The 23,311-nt window shown below is 49.5% G+C and overlaps 1 protein-coding gene across 5 annotated transcripts in view; it reads left to right on the plus strand.

Annotated features, from left to right (window-relative positions):
- The window catches only part of LOC147082087 (NACHT, LRR and PYD domains-containing protein 3-like), a 113,120-nt gene extending 95,308 nt beyond the window's left edge, over positions 1-17,812 (plus strand). For 3 of the 5 annotated variants that reach the window (XM_085980459.1, XM_085980456.1, XM_085980460.1), the window contains exons 7-14: positions 580-2,344; positions 14,175-14,261; positions 14,403-14,573; positions 14,715-14,885; positions 15,027-15,197; positions 15,339-15,509; positions 15,651-15,818; positions 15,991-17,812. In XM_085980459.1, coding sequence (XP_085836585.1) covers positions 580-2,344; positions 14,175-14,261; positions 14,403-14,573; positions 14,715-14,885; positions 15,027-15,197; positions 15,339-15,509; positions 15,651-15,818; positions 15,991-16,078 — 2,792 coding nt within the window. In that variant the 3' untranslated portion in view covers positions 16,079-17,812. The remainder of the gene's footprint in view (positions 1-579; positions 2,345-14,174; positions 14,262-14,402; positions 14,574-14,714; positions 14,886-15,026; positions 15,198-15,338; positions 15,510-15,650; positions 15,819-15,990) is intronic. The other 2 variants (XM_085980458.1, XM_085980457.1) reach the window with 2 other exon arrangements.
- The last annotated feature ends 5,499 nt before the right edge of the window (positions 17,813-23,311 follow it).

Here is a 23,311-nt window from a genome sequence, read left to right on the forward strand (position 1 = left end):
CAGTCTGTCCCACTCCCAATTCACACAATGCCCCAGATAACCTGCCCAAGGTCTGATACAATAACAGGGGGACACTTGACCATTCACAGTCTGTCCCACTCCCAATTCACACAATGCCCCAGATAACCTGCCCAAGGTCTGATACAGTAACAGTGGGACACTTGACCATTCACAGTCTGTCCCACTCCCAATTCACACATAGCCCCAGATAACCTGCCCACGGTCTGATACAGTAACAGTGGGACATCCGTCCATTCACAGTCTGTCCCAGTCCCAATTCACACAATGCCACAGATAACCTGCCCAAGGTCTGATACATAAGCACTGGTACATTTGACCATTCGCACTCTGTCCATATCCCACTGATATCCTCTGCCCTATTTCCCAGTAAATATTAGAATCACGTGAGGATTTGAAGCAGTTCTCAGCTACTAACTGAGTTTTAATTTCTACACACACCTCTATCGAAATTGCCAGTTTAATCTTGCGTTATTTTACTGAATAGTGAAATGGCATTGAGAGGTTGTTTTTATGTCAGTGCAAATACTGAGAACCACTTTCTGTCTGTTCTCTTTAAAGATCTTCAACAGAAACACAAGGAAACACTCCGGGAACAAACTGAAACACTGAGAGTGAACACTATCCTAATAAAGGAGAAGGTTAAGATTTTCCAGCTGGTTGATCGATATGCTGAACTAACGGTCATTTCTACTGTTCGAGATCGGACACTTGTAGAACATGAACTGCTGGCAAGAGGCCGTGACCATGAAGAGTGGAGAGAGGAACATCTCCGGGGAGAGCTGGAAAAAATCCGAACTGATCAATTGTTCCACAGCAGTTTTTCACGGAGAAAATCCGAATCTGGGAGTTCAGGAGCAGTGAGTGAAGTGTGGGGGAGTTCAGGAGCAGTGAGCGGAGTCCCGGGGATTGGAAAAACAACAATGATACAAAAGATTGTTCATGACTGGGCCACTGGGAAAATATACCCAAACTTTCAATTTGTTTTCAGTTTTAAATTCCGGGATTTGAACGCTATTAACTGTAGAATAAACCTGAGGAATCTGATACTGGATCAGTATCCTTACTTTGGGAATATTCTTAGGGAGCTCTGGAAGAACCCAAAGGGATTGCTGTTTATATTCGATGGTTTGGATGAATTCAAGGACAGGATCGATTTTGCTGACAATCTGAGAAATACTGAACCTCAGCACAGGTGCACAGATCCTGAAGACTGGTGTGAAGTGTCTGACATTGTGTACAGTTTAATACAGCACAAGCTGCTCCCAGGATGTTCAGTGCTAGTGACCAGCCGCCCCACTGCATTACATTTATTGGAAAAGGCTGAGATCAGTGTCTGGGTTGAAATCCTGGGATTTGTTGGTGAAGAACGGAAGGAATATTTCAACAAGTTTTTTGAAGATCAGACGGTGGCAGCAGCTGTTTTCAAACACGTGGAGGAGAACGAGATCCTGTACACCATGTGCTACAACCCTTCCTACTGCTTGATCCTCGGTCTGTCACTGGGCCCCTTCTTTACACAAAGAGACAGGAATCAGCGAGTTCCCAAGACCATCACCCAACTATATTCCTACTATATTTACAACATTCTGAAAAACCATGGCCGAGAGATTGAAAGCCCCCGTGATGTGTTACTGAAGCTTGGTGAGATGGCCTTCACAGGAGTCTCCGAGAAGAAGATTGTGTTTGGAAATGGAGATTTGGTCAAGTACAATCTACAACCTTCCCAGTTCCTGTCTGGGTTCATGATGGAACTTTTGGAGAGAGATGATTCTGTCCAGAGCGTGGTGTACACATTCCCGCACCTCACCATCCAAGAGTTTGTAGCCGCACTCGCACAATTCCTGACTCCAGATCCTGGGGACATCCTGAAACTCCTCAGAGAAGCCCACAGCAAGGAAGATGGGCGATTTGAGATATTTCTCCGTTTTGTTGCTGGTCTCTCCTCCCCACAGGCAGCTCGGCCCCTGGAGGAGTTTCTGGGTCGATTTCTTCATCAAACCACCTGCCGAGTGATTGACTGGGTGAAGGAGAAGATTGAAGGACAGATTGGAGACACAGGGAGTGAAACTGGTCAAAGGGACCTCCTGAACACATTCCACTACCTGTTTGAGTCTCAGAATAAAGCACTGGCTCGGCAAACAGTGGGATCTGTGGAAACACTTACATTTAATAGATTGACATTGACCCCGATTGACTGTGCGGTCCTGTTTCACATCATTGGACTCTGTGATACAATAAAAAGCCTCGATCTAGGAGACTGCTCCATTCAGTGTGAAGGACTCCAGCGGCTGGGACCCGTACTGCACAAATGCCGGGTGTTGAGGTAACTGTTTATTTGTCTCTAACTGTTGGGTGAATTGTAGAACAGTCACGGATTGTGTTGTTGCTCCGTAATGTAGGGAAACAAACAGTTCAGTTAAACCAGGGAGAAGCGGATTCAACACAAATATGACCAATAATAAGAGGATCGGTCAGTAATTCCCTCAGGACTGGAGAATCTAAAATGGATCCTTGTGAACAAGTAGGGATTTTACAGTCTTTATCGGATCAGCAGATACAGGTCACTGAGAGTCTGCTAATTACAATAAGTCACATTTAATAAGACTGGATAGCGGAAGATAAACATAAAATAGAATCTGGCAGTAAAGATAAAATTAATGTAAAATATTTTCCACATCCACCATTTCAACTAGAAACAGGAGAGAAACCCGAGTTTAAATCACTAACAGTTCGATATTTACTCCAATACCGTGCAGAGTGTGTCCTGTCGAGGGGGTAGTTTCCTGGATTGGGAATATTGGGGAATCGGGAATTCTTTCAGCTGTAAATGTTTACAATTATTCACAGTCCTGAACATTGAGTAAAGATTGATATTCAGGATCTTAAACCTGCCGGTGAAAAGGTTCCAATCTAACCGGAGTACAGACACACACCGGCCAGCGGTGGGGCCTCGCACACAGCGGGCGGCTCCTGGGTAAACCGGGGGCAGTGAACCCGGGAATTCCCCATAATCTGCCCCCCGTGTGTGAGGCCCCGCTCGGGGAGGGAACTTCAAAAATTCCCCAAAAACTGTCGGGCCAGTTACCCCGAAATAAATGTAGAGCCAGTTTAATAATGGAAATAAAGTGAGAGACTCCCCTCCCCTATAAACTAGGAGCACAGGGACATTTAAAACTTGTAACGGGACAGAATAAACTCTCTTGCTGCTATTGACAAACATTCACTATAAGCCCTCTGACTCCCACAGCTACCTGGAATACACTTCCTCCCACCTCACTTCCTGTCAGGACGCTGGCCCATTCTCCCAGTTTTTCTGATGATGCCACGTTCCATCCAGTGCTTCCGACATGTCTTCCTTTTCCCTCAACCGAGGATTCCCCTCTACCGTGGTTGACGCGGCTCTTGACCGTGTCTGTTCTGTTTCCCACACTTCTGCTCTCACCCCTGCCCCTCCCTCCCAGAACCACGATAGGTTCCCCTTGTCTTCACCTTTCACCCCACCAGCCTCCACATTTAATCTCTCCTGTCTTCCACCCTATCACAGACCTTCCCTTTTGTTCTGTCCTCCGCTCCCCCCACCTTTCCCGGCCCCGACACTTGCTTAAACATCTGTTACATCTGTAACTTGTTCCAGTTCTGACGAGGGGTCCTTGTCCTGAAACATTAACTCTGTTTCTCTCTCTCTAGATGCTGCCTGACCTGCTGGGTATTTCCAGCATTTCCTGTTTTTATTTCAGAATTAATTCTCCTTGTTATATAAAATCCTGGGGGACGGATTTTACAGCAGCAGTGAGCGTTTCACAATATAACTCACCCAGAGATGATATACAGATTAATATAATGCACAGAGTATAAAGCACAGGGAATCACCGCTTTATCATTTAATTCTGAAAAAATCGACTGATTCCCATAAAATCCGGGATTTAAGGAGCAGCAGAACTGAGACAAGTTTCTCCAAACATGACGAGGCCGGTCACTGAGCTCCAGGAGGGTAATTCTGATCATCAGGGAATGAGACCGGACTGAGGGACATTTAAAGGCTTCCCACAGACAGCACTTTATTTAATAAATACATTAACGGACAGTCCCTGAATATATGGGCAGTTGGACAGAGTGAGATACATTCCCAGTGAGGGGGGAATTTCGCAGGGGTCAGCGGGCGCGATCAGTGGTGGGTCGGGTGGGAAAATGGATTTTTCCCCAGTGGTTCGGGACCCCGATGTCAACCCGCCACCACGTGCCTTTCCCAAACGTCGGGTCTGTCAGAGCAGAGCAGACCCCACACGTAGCGGCGGGGGAGGCAATTCAGGTCATTATAACCTTGTTAACAGAGGATTACAGTAACAACTATTTTCAGCTCGCCTTCAGAGTTTACATAGAAACATAGAAGATAGGAGCAGGAGTCGGCCAATCGGCCCCTCGAGCCTGCTCCGCCATTCAATGCGATCATGGCTGATCATCCAAACTCAGTACCCTGTCCCTGCTTTCTCCCCATACCCCTTGATCCCTTTAGCCTTAAGAAATATATCCAACTCCTTCTTGAATATATTTAATGAATTGGCCTCTGCTGCCTTCTGTGGTAGAGAATTCCACAGGTTCACCACTCTCTGGGTGAAGAAATTCCTCCTCATTTCTGTCCTAAAAGGTCTAACCCTTATCCTTAGACTGTGACCCCTGGTTATGGACTCCCCCGCCATCGGGAACATCCTTCCTGCATCTAGTCTGTCTAGTCCTGTTAGAATTTTATAAATTTCAATGAGATCCCCTCTCATTCTTCTAAACTCCAGCGAGTACAAGCCCAATCAGCCCAATCTCTCTTCATACGTCATTCCTGCCATCCCAGGTATCAGTCTGGTGAATCTTCGCTGAACTCCTTCCATGGCAAGAATATCCTTCCTCAGATGAGGTGACCAAAACTGCACACAATACTCAAGATGTGGTCTCACCAAGGCCCTGCACAACTGCAGCAAGACATCCTTGTTCCTGTACTCAAACCCTCTCACTATGAAGGCCAACATACCATTTGCCTTCTTAACCGCCTGCTGTACCTGCATGCTTACCTTCAGCGACTGGTGCACAAGGACACCCAGGTCTCATTGCACTTCCCCTTCTCCCAATCTATTGCCATTCAGATAATAATCTGCCTTCCTGTTTTTGACACCAAAGTGGATAACCTCACATTTATCCACATTGGGCAGAAGCATGGCAGATGCAATACAATCACCCAACCTGTCCAAATCATCCTGTAGTTTCTCGGCATCCTCCTCACAACACACACGCCCACCCAGCTTTGTGTCATCTGCAAATTTGGAGATATTACATCTCGTTCCCTTGTCTAGATCATTAATATATATTGTGAATAGCTGGGGTCCAAGGACCGATCCCTGCGGTACCCCACTAGTCACTGCCTGCCTCTCAGAAAAAGACCCGTTTATTCCAACTCTTTTTGCTTTCTATCTGCCAACCAGTTCTCTATCCAAGTCAACACCTTGCCCCCAATCCCATGTGCCTTAACTTTGCACGCTAATCTCTCATGTGGGACCTTATCGAAAGCTTTCTGAAAGTCCAAATACACCACATCCACTGGTTCTCCCTTATCTATTTTACTAGTTACATCCTCAAAAAATTCCAGTAGATTATTCAAGCACGATTTACCTTTTGTAAATCCATGTTGACTTTGTCCGATCCTGTCACTGTTTTCCAAGTGCTCTGCTATTGCATCTTTTATAATGGACTCTAGCATTTTCCTCACTACCGATGTCAGGCTCACCGATGTAATTCCCTGTTTTCTCTCTACCACCTTTTTTGAACAGTGGGGTAACATTAGCTACCCTCCAATCCATGGGTACTGTTCCAGATTCCATCAAATGTTGGCAGATGATCAGCAATGCATCTACTATTTCTAGGGCCACTTCCTTAAGTACCCTAGGATGTAGATTATCAGGCCCTGGGGATTTATCGGCCTTCAATCCCATCAATTTCCCTAACACCATTTCCCTACAAATACTGATTTCTTTCAGTTCCTCCCTTTCATCAGACCCTATGTTCCTGTGGTCCACGCTGCTCGGGGATCATGTCAGGTAACCAGGGCGGGATTTGAAAGGCCATGGAATCATTTCATTACTTGACAGCTGGAAATGTGCTATAAAAGCTCCCATCTCACAGCTGTTCACTTTCCAAGCTCAGAAGCTGTTGCTTACTGCATTTGGAAGACAGATTGAGCTTTATGCAGGTTGCAAGTGTTTGGAGCAAACTCTCTATCCAGTGTCACCTCATTGGAACAGCCTCTCTCACCGTTAACAGATAGCTTCTGATATCTCAAGTTCACCTGCCATCTATTACACCAGCATGGGTCTGGTTTATACTGTCTCACCTTGGGCCTCAGAGTCACACCACGATCAGCCCCAACACCAGCAGCACCAGGCACACCAGCAGCACCAACAACAACACCAACCTTCTCCACAACTCCTGATGCTGCACAGCACAGAGGGCATCAACACCCGGCCACATTGCTGACCGGGTCACCAGAGATGGCCTCACCATGGCCAGAATTTCTTCACTTGGTACTGCATGCCCTGGATGACACATGATGCGCCAGGTTAACACCAGCCCACACCAACAACACAAAGCATCCCTGCAATGCCCAAACCATTCCTGTCACACACATCAACATTGCGAGGAGTTCCGTTATGTCTCACCATTCACTGCAACTCACTAAGCCACTTCCAAACATGTACACAAATCTGTCGAAGAACGGAAAGTGTTGAAAATAAAGATTTCAATGTTTGACACCACATTAACAGAAACTTCACATGAACATTGGCTAAAACACACAATTGCCTATCCTTGTGTGTTGTTAGTTGGTATGATTGGACTAGGGTGAGTGTGAGGGGTGGCTCGTGAGATGGGGATGTGATAATATAGAGAGAGATGGGTGGAGGTGCAGGGTAAGTTGGTGAGAGTAAGGATGTTCAGGAGTAGGGTGGGGAAGGCAGAGTGATGGGGATGTGATAATATAGAGAGAGATGGGTGGAGGTGCAGGGTAAGTTGGTGAGAGTAAGGATGTTCAGGAGTAGGGTGGGGAAGGCAGAGTGATGGGGATGTGATAATATAGAGAGAGATGGGTGGAGGTGCAGGGTAAGTTGGTGAGAGTAAGGATGTTCAGGAGTAGGGTGGGGAAGGCAGAGTGATGGGGATGTGATAATATAGAGAGAGATGGGTGGAGGTGCAGGGTAAGTTGGTGAGAGTAAGGATGTTCAGGAGTAGGGTGGGGAAGGCAGAGTGATGGGGATGTGATAATATAGAGAGAGATGGGTGGAGGTGCAGGGTAAGTTGGTGAGAGTAAGGATGTTCAGGAGTAGGGTGGGGAAGGCAGAGTGATGGGGATGTGATAATATAGAGAGAGATGGGTGGAGGTGCAGGGTAAGTTGGTGAGAGGAAGGATGTTCAGGAGTAGGGTGGGGAAGGCAGAGTGATGGGGATGTGATAATATAGAGAGAGATGGGTGGAGGTGCAGGGTAAGTTGGTGAGAGTAAGGATGTTCAGGAGTAGGGTGGGGAAGGCAGAGTGATGGGGATGTGATAATATAGAGAGAGATGGGTGGAGGTGCAGGGTAAGTTGGTGAGAGTAAGGATGTTCAGGAGTAGGGTGGGGAAGGCAGAGTGATGGGGATGTGATAATATAGAGAGAGATGGGTGGAGGTGCAGTGTAAGTTGGTGAGAGTAAGGATGTTCAGGAGTAGGGTGGGGAAGGCAGAGTGATGGGGATGTGATAATATAGAGAGAGATGGGTGGAGGTGCAGGGTAAGTTGGTGAGAGTAAGGATGTTCAGGAGTAGGGTGGGGAAGGCAGAGTGATGGGGATGTGATAATATAGAGAGAGATGTGTGGAGGTGCAGGGTAAGTTGGTGAGAGTAAGGATGTTCAGGAGTAGGGTGGGGAAGGCAGAGTGATGGGGATGTGATAATATAGAGAGAGATGGGTGGAGGTGCAGGGTAAGTTGGTGAGAGTAAGGGTGTTCAGGAGTAGGGTGGGGAAGGCAGAGTGATGGGGATGTGATAATATAGAGAGAGATGGGTGGAGGTGCGGGGTAAGTTGGTGAGAGTAAGGATGTTCAGGAGTAGGGTGGGGAAGGCAGAGTGATGGGGATGTGATAATATAGAGAGAGATGGGTGGAGGTGGGGGGTAAGTTGGTGAGAGTAAGGATGTTCAGGAGTAGGGTGGGGAAGGCAGAGTGATGGGGATGTGATAATATAGAGAGAGATGGGTGGAGGTGCAGGGTAAGTTGGTGAGAGTAAGGATGTTCAGGAGTAGGGTGGGGAAGGCAGAGTGATGGGGATGTGATAATATAGAGAGATGGGTGGAGGTGCAGGGTAAGTTGGTGAGAGTAAGGATGTTCAGGAGTAGGGTGGGGAAGGCAGAGTGATGGGGATGTGATAATATAGAGAGAGATGGGTGGAGGTGCAGGGTAAGTTGGTGAGAGTAAGGATGTTCAGGAGTAGGGTGGGGAAGGCAGAGTGATGGGGATGTGATAATATAGAGAGAGATGGGTGGAGGTGCAGGGTAAGTTGGTGAGAGTAAGGATGTTCAGGAGTAGGGTGGGGAAGGCAGAGTGATGGGGATGTGATAATATAGAGAGAGATGGGTGGAGGTGCAGGGTAAGTTGGTGAGAGTAAGGATGTTCAGGAGTAGGGTGGGGAAGGCAGAGTGATGGGGATGTGATAATATAGAGAGAGATGGGTGGAGGTGCAGGGTAAGTTGGTGAGAGTAAGGATGTTCAGGAGTAGGGTGGGGAAGGCAGAGTGATGGGGATGTGATAATATAGAGAGAGATGGGTGGAGGTGCAGGGTAAGTTGGTGAGAGTAAGGATGTTCAGGAGTAGGGTGGGGAAGGCAGAGTGATGGGGATGTGATAATATAGAGAGAGATGGGTGGAGGTGCAGTGTAAGTTGGTGAGAGTAAGGATGTTCAGGAGTAGGGTGGGGAAGGCAGAGTGATGGGGATGTGATAATATAGAGAGAGATGGGTGGAGGTGCAGGGTAAGTTGGTGAGAGTAAGGATGTTCAGGAGTAGGGTGGGGAAGGCAGAGTGATGGGGATGTGATAATATAGAGAGAGATGTGTGGAGGTGCAGGGTAAGTTGGTGAGAGTAAGGGTGTTCAGGAGTAGGGTGGGGAAGGCAGAGTGATGGGGATGTGATAATATAGAGAGAGATGGGTGGAGGTGCAGGGTAAGTTGGTGAGAGTAAGGATGTTCAGGAGTAGGGTGGGGAAGGCAGAGTGATGGGGATGTGATAATATAGAGAGAGATGGGTGGAGGTGCAGGGTAAGTTGGTGAGAGTAAGGATGTTCAGGAGTAGGGTGGGGAAGGCAGAGTGATGGGGATGTGATAATATAGAGAGAGATGGGTGGAGGTGCGGGGTAAGTTGGTGAGAGTAAGGATGTTCAGGAGTAGGGTGGGGAAGGCAGAGTGATGGGGATGTGATAATATAGAGAGAGATGGGTGGAGGTGCAGGGTAAGTTGGTGAGAGTAAGGATGTTCAGGAGTAGGGTGAGGAAGGCAGAGTGATGGGGATGTGATAATATAGAGAGAGATGGGTGGAGGTGCAGGGTAAGTTGGTGAGAGTAAGGATGTTCAGGAGTAGGGTGGGGAAGGCAGAGTGATGGGGATGTGATAATATAGAGAGAGATGGGGGGAGGTGCAGGGTAAGTTGGTGAGAGTAAGGATGTTCAGGAGTAGGGTGGGGAAGGCAGAGTGATGGGGATGTGATAATATAGAGAGAGATGCGTGGAGGTGCAGGGTAAGTTGGTGAGAGTAAGGATGTTCAGGAGTAGGGTGGGGAAGGCAGAGTGATGGGGATGTGATAATATAGAGAGAGATGGGTGGAGGTGCAGGGTAAGTTGGTGAGAGTAAGGATGTTCAGGAGTAGAGTGGGGAAGGCAGAGTGATGGGGATGTGATAATATCGAGAGAGATGGGTGGAGGTGCAAGGTAAGTTGGTGAGAGTAAGGATGTTCAGGAGTAGGGTGGGGAAGGCAGAGTGATGGGGATGTGATAATATAGAGAGAGATGGGTGGAGGTGCAGGGTAAGTTGGTGAGAGTAAGGATGTTCAGGAGTAGGGTGGGGAAGGCAGAGTGATGGGGATGTGATAATATAGAGAGAGATGGGTGGAGGTGCAGGGTAAGTTGGTGAGAGTAAGGATGTTCAGGAGTAGGGTGGGGAAGGCAGAGTGATGGGGATGTGATAATACAGAGAGAGATGGGTGGAGGTGCAGGGTAAGTTGGTGAGAGTAAGGATGTTCAGGAGTAGGGTGGGGAAGGCAGAGTGATGGGGATGTGATAATATAGAGAGAGATGGGGGGAGGTGCAGGGTAAGTTGGTGAGAGTAAGGATGTTCAGGAGTAGGGTGGGGAAGGCAGAGTGATGGGGATGTGATAATACAGAGAGAGATGGGTGGAGGTGCAGGGTAAGTTGGTGAGAGCAAGGATGTTCAGGAGTAGGGTGGGGAAGGCAGAGTGATGGGGATGTGATAATATAGAGAGAGATGGGTGGAGGTGCTGGGTAAGTTGGTGAGAGTAAGGATGTTCAGGAGTAGGGTGGGGAAGGCAGAGTGATGGGGATGTGATAATATAGAGAGAGATGGGTGGAGGTGCAGGGTAAGTTGGTGAGAGTAAGGATGTTCAGGAGTAGGGTGGGGAAGGCAGAGTGATGGGGATGTGATAATATAGAGAGAGATGGGTGGAGGTGCAGGGTAAGTTGGTGAGAGTAAGGATGTTCAGGAGTAGGGTGGGGAAGGCAGAGTGATGGGGATGTGATAATATAGAGAGAGATGGGTGGAGGTGCAGGGTAAGTTGGTGAGAGTAAGGATGTTCAGGAGTAGGGTGGAGAAGGCAGAGTGATGGGGATGTGATAATATAGAGAGAGATGGGGGGAGGTGCAGGGTAAGTTGGTGAGAGTAAGGATGTTCAGGAGTAGGGTGGGGAAGGCAGAGTGATGGGGATGTGATAATATAGAGAGAGATGGGTGGAGGTGCAGGGTAAGTTGGTGAGAGTAAGGTTGTTCAGGAGTAGGGTGGGGAAGGCAGAGTGATGGGGATGTGATAATATAGAGAGAGATGGGTGGAGGTGCAGGGTAAGTTGGTGAGAGTAAGGTTGTTCAGGAGTAGGGTGGGGAAGGCAGAGTGATGGGGATGTGATAATATAGAGAGAGATGGGTGGAGGTGCAGGGTAAGTTGGTGAGAGTAAGGTTGTTCAGGAGTAGGGTGGGGAAGGCAGAGTGATGGGGATGTGATAATATAGAGAGAGATGGGTGGAAGTGCAGGGTAAGTTGGTGAGAGTAAGGATGTTCAGGAGTAGGGTGGGGAAGGCAGAGTGATGGGGATGTGATAATGTAGAGAGAGATGGGTGGAGGTGCAGGGTAAGTTGGTGAGAGTAAGGATGTTCAGGAGTAGGGTGGGGAAGGCAGAGTGATGGGGATGTGATAATATAGAGAGAGATGGGTGGAGGTGCAGGGTAAGTTGGTGAGAGTAAGGATGTTCAGGAGTAGGGTGGGGAAGGGAGAGTGATGGGGATGTGATAATATAGAGAGAGATGGGTGGAGGTGCTGGGTAAGTTGGTGAGAGTAAGGATGTTCAGGAGTAGGGTGGGGAAGGCAGAGTGATGGGGATGTGATAATATAGAGAGAGATGGGTGGAGGTGCAGGGTAAGTTGGTGAGAGTAAGGATGTTCAGGAGTAGGGTGGGGAAGGCAGAGTGATGGGGATGTGATAATATAGAGAGAGATGGGTGGAGGTGCAGGGTAAGTTGGTGAGAGTAAGGATGTTCAGGAGTAGGGTGGGGAAGGCAGAGTGATGGGGATGTGATAATATAGAGAGAGATGGGTGGAGGTGCAGGGTAAGTTGGTGAGAGTAAGGATGTTCAGGAGTAGGGTGGGGAAGGCAGAGTGATGGGGATGTGATAATATAGAGAGAGATGGGTGGAGGTACAGGGTAAGTTGGTGAGAGTAAGGATGTTCAGGAGTAGGGTGGGGAAGGGAGAGTGATGGGGATGTGATAATATAGAGAGAGATGGGTGGAGGTGCAGGGTAAGTTGGTGAGAGTAAGGATGTTCAGGAGTAGGGTGGGGAAGGCAGAGTGATGGGGATGTGATAATATAGAGAGAGATGGGTGGAGGTGCAGGGTAAGTTGGTGAGAGTAAGGATGTTCAGGAGTAGGGTGGGGAAGGCAGAGTGATGGGGATGTGATAATATAGAGAGAGATGGGTGGAGGTGCAGGGTAAGTTGGTGAGAGTAAGGATGTTCAGGAGTAGGGCGGGGAAGGCAGAGTGATGGGGATGTGATAATATAGAGAGAGATGGGTGGAGGTGCAGGGTAAGTTGGTGAGAGTAAGGATGTTCAGGAGTAGGGTGGGGAAGGCAGAGTGATGGGGATATAATATAGAGGGAGATGGGTGGAGGTGCAGGGTAAGTTGGTGAGAGTAAGGATGTTCAGGAGTAGGGTGGGGAAGGCAGAGTGATGGGGATGTGATAATATAGAGAGAGATGGGTGGAGGTGCAAGGGTAAGTTGGTGAGAGTAAGGATGTTCAGGAGTAGGGTGGGGAAGGCAGAGTGATGGGGATGTGATAATATAGAGAGAGATGGGTGGAGGTGCAGGGGAAGTTGGTGAGAGTAAGGATGTTCAGGAGTAGGGTGGGGAAGGCAGAGTGATGGGGATGTGATATAGAGAGAGATGGGTGGAGGTGCAGGGTAAGTTGGTGAGAGTAAGGATGTTCAGGAGTAGGGTGGGGAAGGCAGAGTGATGGGGATGTGATAATATAGTGAGAGATGGGTGGAGGTGCAGGGTAAGTTGGTGAGAGTAAGGATGTTCAGGAGTAGGGTGGGGAAGGCAGAGTGATGGGGATGTGATAATATAGTGAGAGATGGGTGGAGGTGCAGGGTAAGTTGGTGAGAGTAAGGATGTTCAGGAGTAGGGTGGGGAAGGCAGAGTGATGGGGATGTGATAATATAGAGAGAGATGGGTGGAGGTGCAGGGTAAGTTGGTGAGAGTAAGGATGTTCAGGAGTAGGGTGGGGAAGGCAGAGTGATGGGGATGTGATGAGAGCACAGCCGGATGAGGAAAAGTGAGGCTTTGCAGTTACGTTTTGTGATCTACTGAGATCATTGAAAGGTTTGTGTCACTGCAGGCTGCTCCTCCCGATGACATCCCTTCTTGAGCCCCACGGTGCAATGTGCACCCAGGCTGTGTTGGTCTCTTCCGCTCCTTGGAAGAGACGAGAACCTCCCTACGGGCTGTGGCTCCCTCCATAATCATCTAGAGGGAGTTCTGGGAGAGCCTGGGTGCAGCCGAGCTCCTCTGTGCTGATGTCAGTGTTTGTAGAACCTCAATACTGTCGAACACAGAGCACAATGGGCAAAGTCAATGTGTGTCATCAAACCCGCTTCCCCCAATTCCCCAGAGTGAGGCCGCGACCCCCGACCCCGGACACACCCGACCCGCCCCCGACCCTCCACCGACCTCAACCGACCCTCCACCGACCCCCGACCCTCCGCCAGCCCCGGCCCGACCCTGGCCCCGCCCAACCCCGGCCCTGCCCGACCCTCCGCCGGCCCGACCCTCCGCCCGACCCTGCCCCGGGCCCCGCCCAACCCTCTGCCGACCCTCCGCCGGCCCCGCCTGACCCTGCCCCAGCCCGGCCCCGCCCGACCCTCTGCCGGCCCCGGCCCGACCCTGCCCCCGCCCGACCCCGGCCCCGCCCGACCCTCTGCCGACCCTGGACCCACCTGACCCTCTGCCGACCCCAGCCCCGAAACTCCCAACCCTCCCCCGACCCCGGCCGCACCCAACACCAACCCCACCCTGACCCCCGCCCGACCCTCCACCGGCCCCCGCCCGACCCTCCCCCGACCCAGGCCCCCGCCCGACCCTCCCCCGACCCAGGCCCCCGCCCGACCCTCCCCCGACCCAGGCCCCCGCCCGACCCTCCCCCGATCCAGGCCCCCGCCCGACCCTCCACCAGCCCCAGCCCCGCCGACCGTTGCCGACGGGGAAAACCGGGTGATTAATTTCCTGAAGTACTTTCAGTGATTGCTGTAATATCCCAGAGAGAAAAGTATATCAGATCCGGACTTTGATTCAGTTTGTTTCTCTCTCTGTTTCTTTTTAGTCTGAATGGCAATAAACTGGGAGATTCAGGAGTGAAACTACTGTCTGCGGCTCTGAGGAACCCGGACTGTAAAATACAGAGACTGGGGTAAGTACCAGACTGTGTGAGATTGTGTTTATAATAACTGGATGTCTGACACTGAACATTATTATTAGTATCAGTAATAGTGTTATTAATAAACTCTGGGGATTGACTCTGATTCCTGTTATTTCTCTCTCTGATCCCCAGTCTGAGTCGTGTCGGTCTCACAGATTCTTGTGTCGAGGATCTCGCCTCCGCTCTCAGTACAAACCGCTCACTGACGGATCTGAGCCTGAGTTATAATAATCTGGGAGATTCAGGAGTGAAACTATTGTCTGTGGCTCTGAGGAACCCGGACTGTAAAATACAGACACTGGGGTAAGTACCAGACTGTGTGAGATTGTGTTTATAATAACTGGATGTCTGACACTGAACATTATTATTAGTATCAGTAATAGTGTTATTAATAAACTCTGGGGATTGACTCTGATTCCTGTTATTTCTCTCTCTGATCCCCAGGCTATGGTCTGTCGGTCTCACAGATTCTTGTGTCGAGGATCTCGCCTCCGCTCTCAGTACAAACCGCTCACTGACGGATCTGAGCCTGAGTAATAATAAACTGGGAGATTCAGGAGTGAAACTACTGTCTGTGGCTCTGAGGAACCCGGACTGTAAAATAGAGAGACTGGGGTAAGTACCAGACTGTGTGAGATTGTGTTTATAATAACTGGATGTCTGACACTGAACATTATTATTAGTATCAGTAATAGTGTTATTAATAAACTCTGGGGATTGACTCTGATTCCTGTTATTTCTCTCTCTGATCCCCAGGCTGGGTAATGTCCATCTCACAGATTCTTGTGCCGAGGATCTCGCCTCCGCTCTCAGTACAAACCGCTCACTGACGGATCTGAGCCTGAGTCATAATAAACTGGGAGATTCAGGAGTGAAACTACTGTCTGTGGCTCTGAGGAACCCGGACTGTAAAATACAGAGACTGGAGTAAGTACCAGACTGTGTGAGATTGTGTTTATAATAACTGGATGTCTGACACTGAACATTATTATTAGTATCAGTAATAGTGTTATTAATAAACTCTGGGGATTGACTCTGATTCCTGTTATTTCTCTCTCTGATCCCCAGGCTATGGTCTGTCGGTCTCACAGATTCTTGTGTCGAGGATCTCGCCTCCGCTCTCAGTACAAACCGCTCACTGACGGTTCTGAGCCTGAGTAATAATAAACTGGGAGATTCAGGAGTGAAACTACTGTCTGTGGCTCTGAGGAACCCGGACTGTAAAATACAGAGACTGATGTAAGTACCAGACTCTGTGAGATTGTGTTTATAATAACTGGATGTCTGACACTGAACATTATTATTAGTATCAGTAATAGTGTTATTAATAAACTCTGGGGATTTACTCTGATTCCGGTTATTTCTCTCTCTGATCCCCAGGCTGGTCGCTAACGGTCTCACAGATTCTTGTGCCGAGGATCTCGCCTCCGCTCTCAGTACAAACCGCTCACTGACGGATCTGAACCTGGGAGGAAACTCCTTCACAGACCGATCTGTCCCCGCTCTCCGCCGCCTCATACTGACCTGCAGGAGTCTGGAGCGGATCGAGTGAGTGTTTGTGTTAATGTTTAATGTAATAAATAAAATATCAATGGGATTCAGTCACTTTTCTGGGTAATATTTGTCTGTAATTATTATTGAAATATTACCCCCAGTCTCGCGGTTATTTACACTGTTGTTCAATCTGTTTATTTCCTGTTTAATCTTTAATCTGTTTCAGGCTGAGGAGGAATCAGTTCAGTTCATCCGGAAAAAAACAGCTGGAGTTACTGCGGGGAACAAGACGCGGACTGAGTGTGGAAGTGTGAACAGTCCAAGTGATGACCTCACTGCTCCCATTGTGTGACCATTCCAAGTGATGACCTCACTGCTCCCATTGTGTGACCATTCCAAGTGATGACCTCGCTGCTCCCATTGTGTGACCATTCCAAGTGATGACCTCACTGCTCCCATTGTGTGACCATTCCAAGTGATGACCTCACTGCTCCCATTGTGTGACCATTCCAAGTGATGACCTCGCTGCTCCCATTGTGTGACCATTCCAAGTGATGACCTCACTGCTCCCATTGTGTGACCATTCCAAGTGATGACACCACTGCTCCCATTGTGTGACCATTCCAAGTGATGACCTCACTGCTCCCATTGTGTGAACATTCCAAGTGATGACCTCACTGCTCCCATTGTGTGACCATTCCAAGTGATGACCTCGCTGCTCCCATTGTGTGACCATTCCAAGTGATGTCACTGCTCCCATTGTGTGACCATTCCAAGTGATGACCTCACTGCTCCCATTGTGTGACCAGTCCAAGTGATGACCTCACTGCTCCCATTGTGTGACCATTCCAAGTGATGATGTCACTGCTCCCATTGTGTGACCATTCCAAGTGATGACCTCACTGCTCCCATTGTGTGACCATTCCAAGTGATGACCCCACTGCTCCCATTGTGTGACCATTCCAAGTGATGACCTCACTGCTCCCATTGTGTGAACATTGCAAGTGATGACCTCACTGCTCTCATTGTGTGACCATTCCAAGTGATGACCTCACTGCTCCCATTGTCTGAACATTCCAAGTGATGACCTCACTGCTCCCATTGTGTGACCATTCCAAGTGATGACCTCCCTGCTCCCATTGTGTGAACAGTTCAAGTGATGACCTCACTGCTCCCATTGTGTGAACAGTCCAAGTGATGACCTCACTGCTCCCATTGTGTGACCATTCCAAGTGATGACCTCACTGCTCCCATTGTGTGACCATTCCAAGTGATGACCTCACTGCTCCCATTGTGTGACCATTGCAAGTGATGACCTCACTGCTCCCATTGTGTGACCATTCCAAGTGATGACCTCACTGCTCCCATTGTGTGACCATTCCAAGTGATGACCTCACTGCTCCCATTGTGTGACCATTCCAAGTGATGACCTCACTGCTCCCATTGTGTGACCATGTCAAGTGATGACCTCACTGCTCCCATTGTGTGACCATTCCAAGTGATGACCTCACTGCTCCCATTGTGTGACCATTCCAAGTGATGACCTCACTGCTCCCATTGTGTGACCATTCCAAGTGATGACCTCACTGCTCCCATTGTGTGACCAGTCCAAGTGATGACCTCACTGCTCCCATTGTGACCATTCCAAGTGATGACCTCACTGCTCCCATTGTGTGACCATTCCAACTGATGACGTCACTGCTCCCATTGTGTGACCATTCCAAGTGATGACCTCACTGCTCCCATTGTGTGACCATTCCAAGTGATTGTGGTAAACCACTTTTATCGTTCACTATCGTTACACTATAGTTATCACTGTTATATCGTTACTCTATGGTTATCACTGGTCACACTGTTGTATCACTATACGAGGTCGCCTCTTGTCACGCTGATATACCTGGGCTGACCACTGCTGACTCCGCCCATGACTCCACCTACCTGCCCAGGTATAAAGGTAGTCGACTGGCTGGCATTCCTCCTTGTATCCGATCACCCACGAGGGTGGGCTCTGTTATTTAGCCAATAAAAACCTATAGTTACTTTCCTAACTCGTCGCTTTTCATTGGCTGAATTGATACTTATATCAATTTTATTGGCTAAATTTTAAAATGTCGTTCCCTGAGCAGCAAAGCGAGCAGTCAAACGACCAGCCAGACGCCCAGCTACAACAGCCACAGCAGCCGTCAGACGCCGAGCTACAACAGCCACAGCAGCCGGCCTGGCTGCGAGCCCTCAGACCACCGTACCTGGATCTAAACCCACAGGCTGCAAACTCAGCCCTCGACTTCGAACACTGGCTGAGCTGTTTCGAGTCCTACCTGGGAGAATCCGGCGTGCCTCAGAGATCCAAGCTAAGAGTTCTGACCGCCCAAGTGAGCCCTAAAGTATTCGCACTCATCCGGGACCTTAAAACATACGAGGACACCATCAACCGGCTGAAACGACAGTACCTGAGCCTGGTACATTCCATGTATGCCAGACACCTCCTAAGATCCCACCCGCAACAGCCAGGAGAGACCGTGGATGAATTTTTACAGGTGCTGCAAGCACTCGGCAGAGACTGTAACTTTAAAGCGGTAACGGCGGCAGAAAATACTGAAGACAATGTCCGCGATGCCTTCGTGAAAGGCCTGCGGTCCGACTACTCACGGCAAAGACTACTGGAAGCAAACGACCTCGACCTGGACAAAGCTGCAGCCCTCGCTCGCTCCCTAGAAGTGGCCCATCGGGACCTCGAGGCATACTCAAGGTACTGTAACCTGCGACCCTGGGACTCGGGACCGACCCCAATACCCCCCGCAGCACACCCCGCCCCCCCCCCCCCCGGGACCTACCTCAGTGTCGGCGTCCCGGAGCCGATCGGGACCGCCACCCCCGGTACCGGCTGCGACCTCTGACCCCCGCGATCGGGCCGCCGGCTGCTTCTTCTGCGGCCAGGCGGAACACCCGAGGGCGCGCTGCCCAGCCAGGAACTCTACCTGCTCAAACTGCATGAAGAAAGGCCACTTCGCCAAGGCCTGCAGAGGTGGATCATCAGAGGCCAGCAGTGCCTCATGCGAGCTGTGGGGGCGGCCATCTTCCATCAAGGCCACAGAGGCCAGCATCCCCACACGTGAGTCATGGGGGCGGCCATCTTTGATCCAGGCAACCGACACCAGCAGTGCCTCATGTGAGTTATGGGGGCAGCCATCTTCTCCGCCATTTTGTCCAACCTCATAGAGTCATAGAGTTTGACAGCACAGAAAGAGGCCCTTCGGCCCATCGTGTCTGCGCTGCCCATCCATCCCTGTCCAGTCTAATCCCATTTTCCAGCATTTGGTCCATAGCCTTGTATGCAATGGCATTTCAAGTGCTCATCCAAATGCTTCTTGAATGTTGTGAGGGTTCCTGCCTCCACCACCCTTTCAGGCATTGAGTTCCACATTCCAACCACCCTCTGGGTGAAAAAGTTCCTCCTCAAATCCCCTCTAAATCTCCTGCCCCTTACCCTGAATCTATGCCCCCTTGTTATTGACCCCCCTACTAAGGGGAAAAGTTCCTCTTTATCTACCCTATCTATGCCCCTCATTATTTTGTACACCTCAATCAGGTCCCCCCTCAGCCTTCTCTGCTCCAAGGAAAACAACTCCAGCCTGTCCAGCCTCTCTTCATAGCTGAGGCGCTCCATCCCAGGTAACATCCTGGTGAATCTTCTCTGCACCCTCTCCAAAGCAATCACATCCTTCCTATAGTGAGGCGACCAGAACTGCACACAGTACTCCAGCTGTGGCCTCACCAGCGTTTTGTACAGCTCCATCATAACCTCCCTGCTCTTATATTCTATGCCTCGGCTAATGAAGGCAAGTATCCCATATGCCTTTTTAACCACCTTCTCTACCTGCTCCGCTGCCTTCAGGGATCTATGTACATGTACACCAAGGTCCCTCTGACCCTCTGTACTTCCTAGGGTCCTACCACTCATTGTGTATTCCCTTGCCTTATTTGTCCGTCCAAAATGCATCACCTCGCACTTTTCAGGGTTAAATTCCATTTGCCACTTCTCCGCCCATCTGACCAACCCGTTTATATCGTCCTGTAGCCGGAGGCTTTCCTCCTCGCAATTTACCACCCCACCAATTTTCGTGTCATCTGCGAACTTACTAATCATACCTTTTACATTTTCATCCAAATCATTTATGTAGATCACAAACAATAAGGGACCCAGCACCGATCCCTGAGGTACCCCACTGGACACAGGCTTCCAGTCACAAAAGCAACCTTCGACCATCACCCTCTGCCTCCTGCCACTCAGCCAGTTTAGGATCCAACGCGCCAAGGCACCCTGGATCCCATGGGCTCTTACCTTCTTGACCAGTCTCCTATGCGGGACTTTGTCAAAAGCTTTACTGAAGTCCATGTAAACCACATCCACAGCATTTCCCTCATCCACACACCTAGTCACCCCCTCGAAAAATTCGATCAGATTTGTTAGACATGATTTACCCTTGATAAAGCCATGCTGACTGTCCCCGATTAATCCTTGCCTCTCCAAGTGGAGATTAATTTTGTCCCTCAGAATTTTTTCCAATAATTTCCCTACCACAGATGTTAGGCTCACTGGCCTGTAATTCCCTGGTTTATCCCTGCTACCCTTCTTGAATAATGGTACTACGTTAGCTGTTCTCCAGTCCTCTGGTACATCCCCTGTGGCCAGAGAGGTTCTGAAAATTTGTGTCAGAGCCCCTGCAATCTCCTCCCTTGCCTCCCACAGCAGCCTGGGATACATCTCGTCCGGGCCTGGGGATTTATCCACTTTCTGGCCCGCTAAAACCGCTAGCACCTCCTCCCTCTCGATGCTAATATGTTCAAGTATGTCACAGTCCCCTTGCCCGATTTCTATGTCTGCATCGTCTTTCTCCATAGTGAACACAGATGCAAAAAATTCATTTAAAACCCCGCCTACATCCTCTGGCTCTACACACAGATTGCCACTTTGGTCCCTAATGGGCCCTACCCTTTCCCTGGTTATCCTCTTGCCCTTAATATACTTATAAAACATCTTAGGATTTTCCTTTATTTTGCTCGCCAGTGTTATTTCATGGCCCCTCCTCGCCCTCCTAATTTCTTTTTTAAGTATGCCCCTGCACTTTTTATACTCCTCTAGGGCTTCTTCTGTCTTTAGTCTTTTGTAACTGCCAAAAGCCCCCCTTTTATTTCTAATGCATTTTTGTATATCCCTTGTCATCCAAGGTTCCCTTTGCTTGTTGGTCCCACCCTTGACCTTTACAGGAACATGTTGGCGTTGTACTCTCTCTATTTCCCTTCTGAAAGTCTCCCACTGTTTTGATGTGGATTTTCCTATAAGCAGCTGCTCCCAGTCCACTTTGGCCAGATCCTGCCTTATCATATTAAAATCGGCCTTCCCCCAATTTAGAACCCTTATTTCCGGGCCGTCTTTGTCTTTTTCCATGACCACCTTAAATCTCACCGAATTATGGTCACTGTCGCCAAAATGCTCTCCTACTGACACTTCCACCACTTGCCCGGCTACATTCCCCAGAATTAGGTCCAGTACCGCCCCCTCTCTTGTAGGACTTTCTACATGTTGGCTCAAAAAGCTCTCCTGGATGCACTTTAAGAATTCTGCACCCTCTAAGCCTTTCACACTCTGACTGTCCCAATTTATATTGGGGAAGTTGAAATCCCCCACTATTATTACCCTATTATTTTCGCACTTCTCTGAGATTTGCCTACATATCTGTTCCTCTATCTCCCCCTGACTGTTTGGGGGCCTATAGTACACTCCCAGCAAAGTGCTTGCCCCCTTTTTGTTTTTAAGTTCTACCCATATGGCCTCATTAGAGGAACCTGCTAATATATCATCCCTCCTTACAGCAGTAATTGACTCCTTAATTAATATTGCAACACCCCCTCCCCTTTTACACCCCCCTCTGTCTCGCCTGAAGATTCTATACCCCGGAATATTGAGCTGCCAGTCCTGACCCTCCCTCAACCATGTCTCCGTGATAGCAACAATATCGTACTCCCATGTGTTCAACAACAACTTCAGTTCATCCACCTTATTTGCAAGACTTCTTGCATTAAAATAAATGCCTTCCAGCCCTGCCATATTCTCTTTTGCCTTCACATATTTGCTCTGCCTTCCCAGCTGACTTGTTTTTCCCTCTGTATTTGGCTGTAAATCACCCCCTACTATAGCTCCACTCTGTACCCCAACCCCCTGCCAAGTTAGTTTAAACCCTCCCCAGCAGTGCTAGCAAACCTCCCCGCAAGGATATTGGTTCCCCCCTGGTTCAGGTGTAAACCGTCCGACTTGTACAAGTCCCACCTTTCCCAGAAGCAGACCCAGTGATCCAGGAAACTAAAGCCCTCCCCGCTGCACCATCCCTTTAGCCACGCATTCATCTGTTCTATCTTCCTATTCCTATACTTACTAGCACGTGGCACCGGGAGTAATCCAGAGATTACAACCTTTGAGGTCCTGCTCCTTAATCCTTCACCTAGCTCCCTAAATTCTTGCTGCAGGACCTCATCCCTCTTTTTACCTATGTCGTTGGTACCAATGTGGACCACGACCACTGGCTGTTCTCCCTCCCCCTCCAGAATGCCCTGCAGCCGCTCAGTGACATCCTTGACCCTGGCACCAGGGAGGCAACAAACCATCCTGGATTCACGTCTACGGCCACAGAAACGCCTATCTGTTCCCCTTACTATAGAATCCCCTACCACTATTGCTCTCCCACTCTTTTTCCCCCCTTCCTGGGCAGCAGGAGCACCCCCAGTGCCAGGAAGTTGGCTGCTGCTGCCTTCCCCTGGTGAGTCATCCCCCTCAACAGTATCCAAAGCGGTATACTTGTTTGAAAGGGGGATGTCCGCAGGGGTTCCCCGCACTACCTGCCTGCCTTTGTTGCTCCGCCTGATGGTCACCCCCTGTGCTGCCCTACCCTGAGGTGTGCACAACTCGCTAAACGTGTTATCCACGAGCCTTTCAGCATCGCGCATGCTCCAAAATTCATCCACCCGCAGCTCGAGCGCCGCAATGCGGTCTACAAGTAGCTGCAGCTGGATGCATTTCCCGCACACATGGTCATCAGGGACACTGGCAGCATCCCTGACTTCCCACATGGAGCAGGAGGAGCAGAGCACGGGTATGAACTCTCCTGCCATGACTTACCCCTTTAATTACTTAAAAAATTTATTCAATACCCCAGTTACAGGTATGCTCTAGGGCGCTTTATTTACCAACTATCCCCACTACACCACAGAAATTTAACACCACAGAATTCAAGCTTGTATTGAAAAAAGAGAAATACTCAACAACCAATCACCTACCTGCTCCCTGGTGACGTCACACACTGATTACTTTTTACCTCTCTCCCCGCTGCTGAGTTGGTCGGGCCTCGCCTCTCTCCGGTTTTTATACCGGGCTCCGACTCACTGCTCCCGCTGGTCCCGACTGGTCTCGGGCCTCGCTGGTCGCTGGGTTTTCTCCCGAGCTGCTCCTCGCTGGTCCCGACTGGTCTCGGGCCTCGCCTCTCTCCGGTTTT

Source organism: Somniosus microcephalus, unplaced genomic scaffold (genome assembly GCF_052327205.1).
Source record: "Somniosus microcephalus isolate GS21.2 unplaced genomic scaffold, FLI_Smic_1.0 scaffold183, whole genome shotgun sequence".
NCBI lineage: Eukaryota > Metazoa > Chordata > Chondrichthyes > Squaliformes > Somniosidae > Somniosus > Somniosus microcephalus.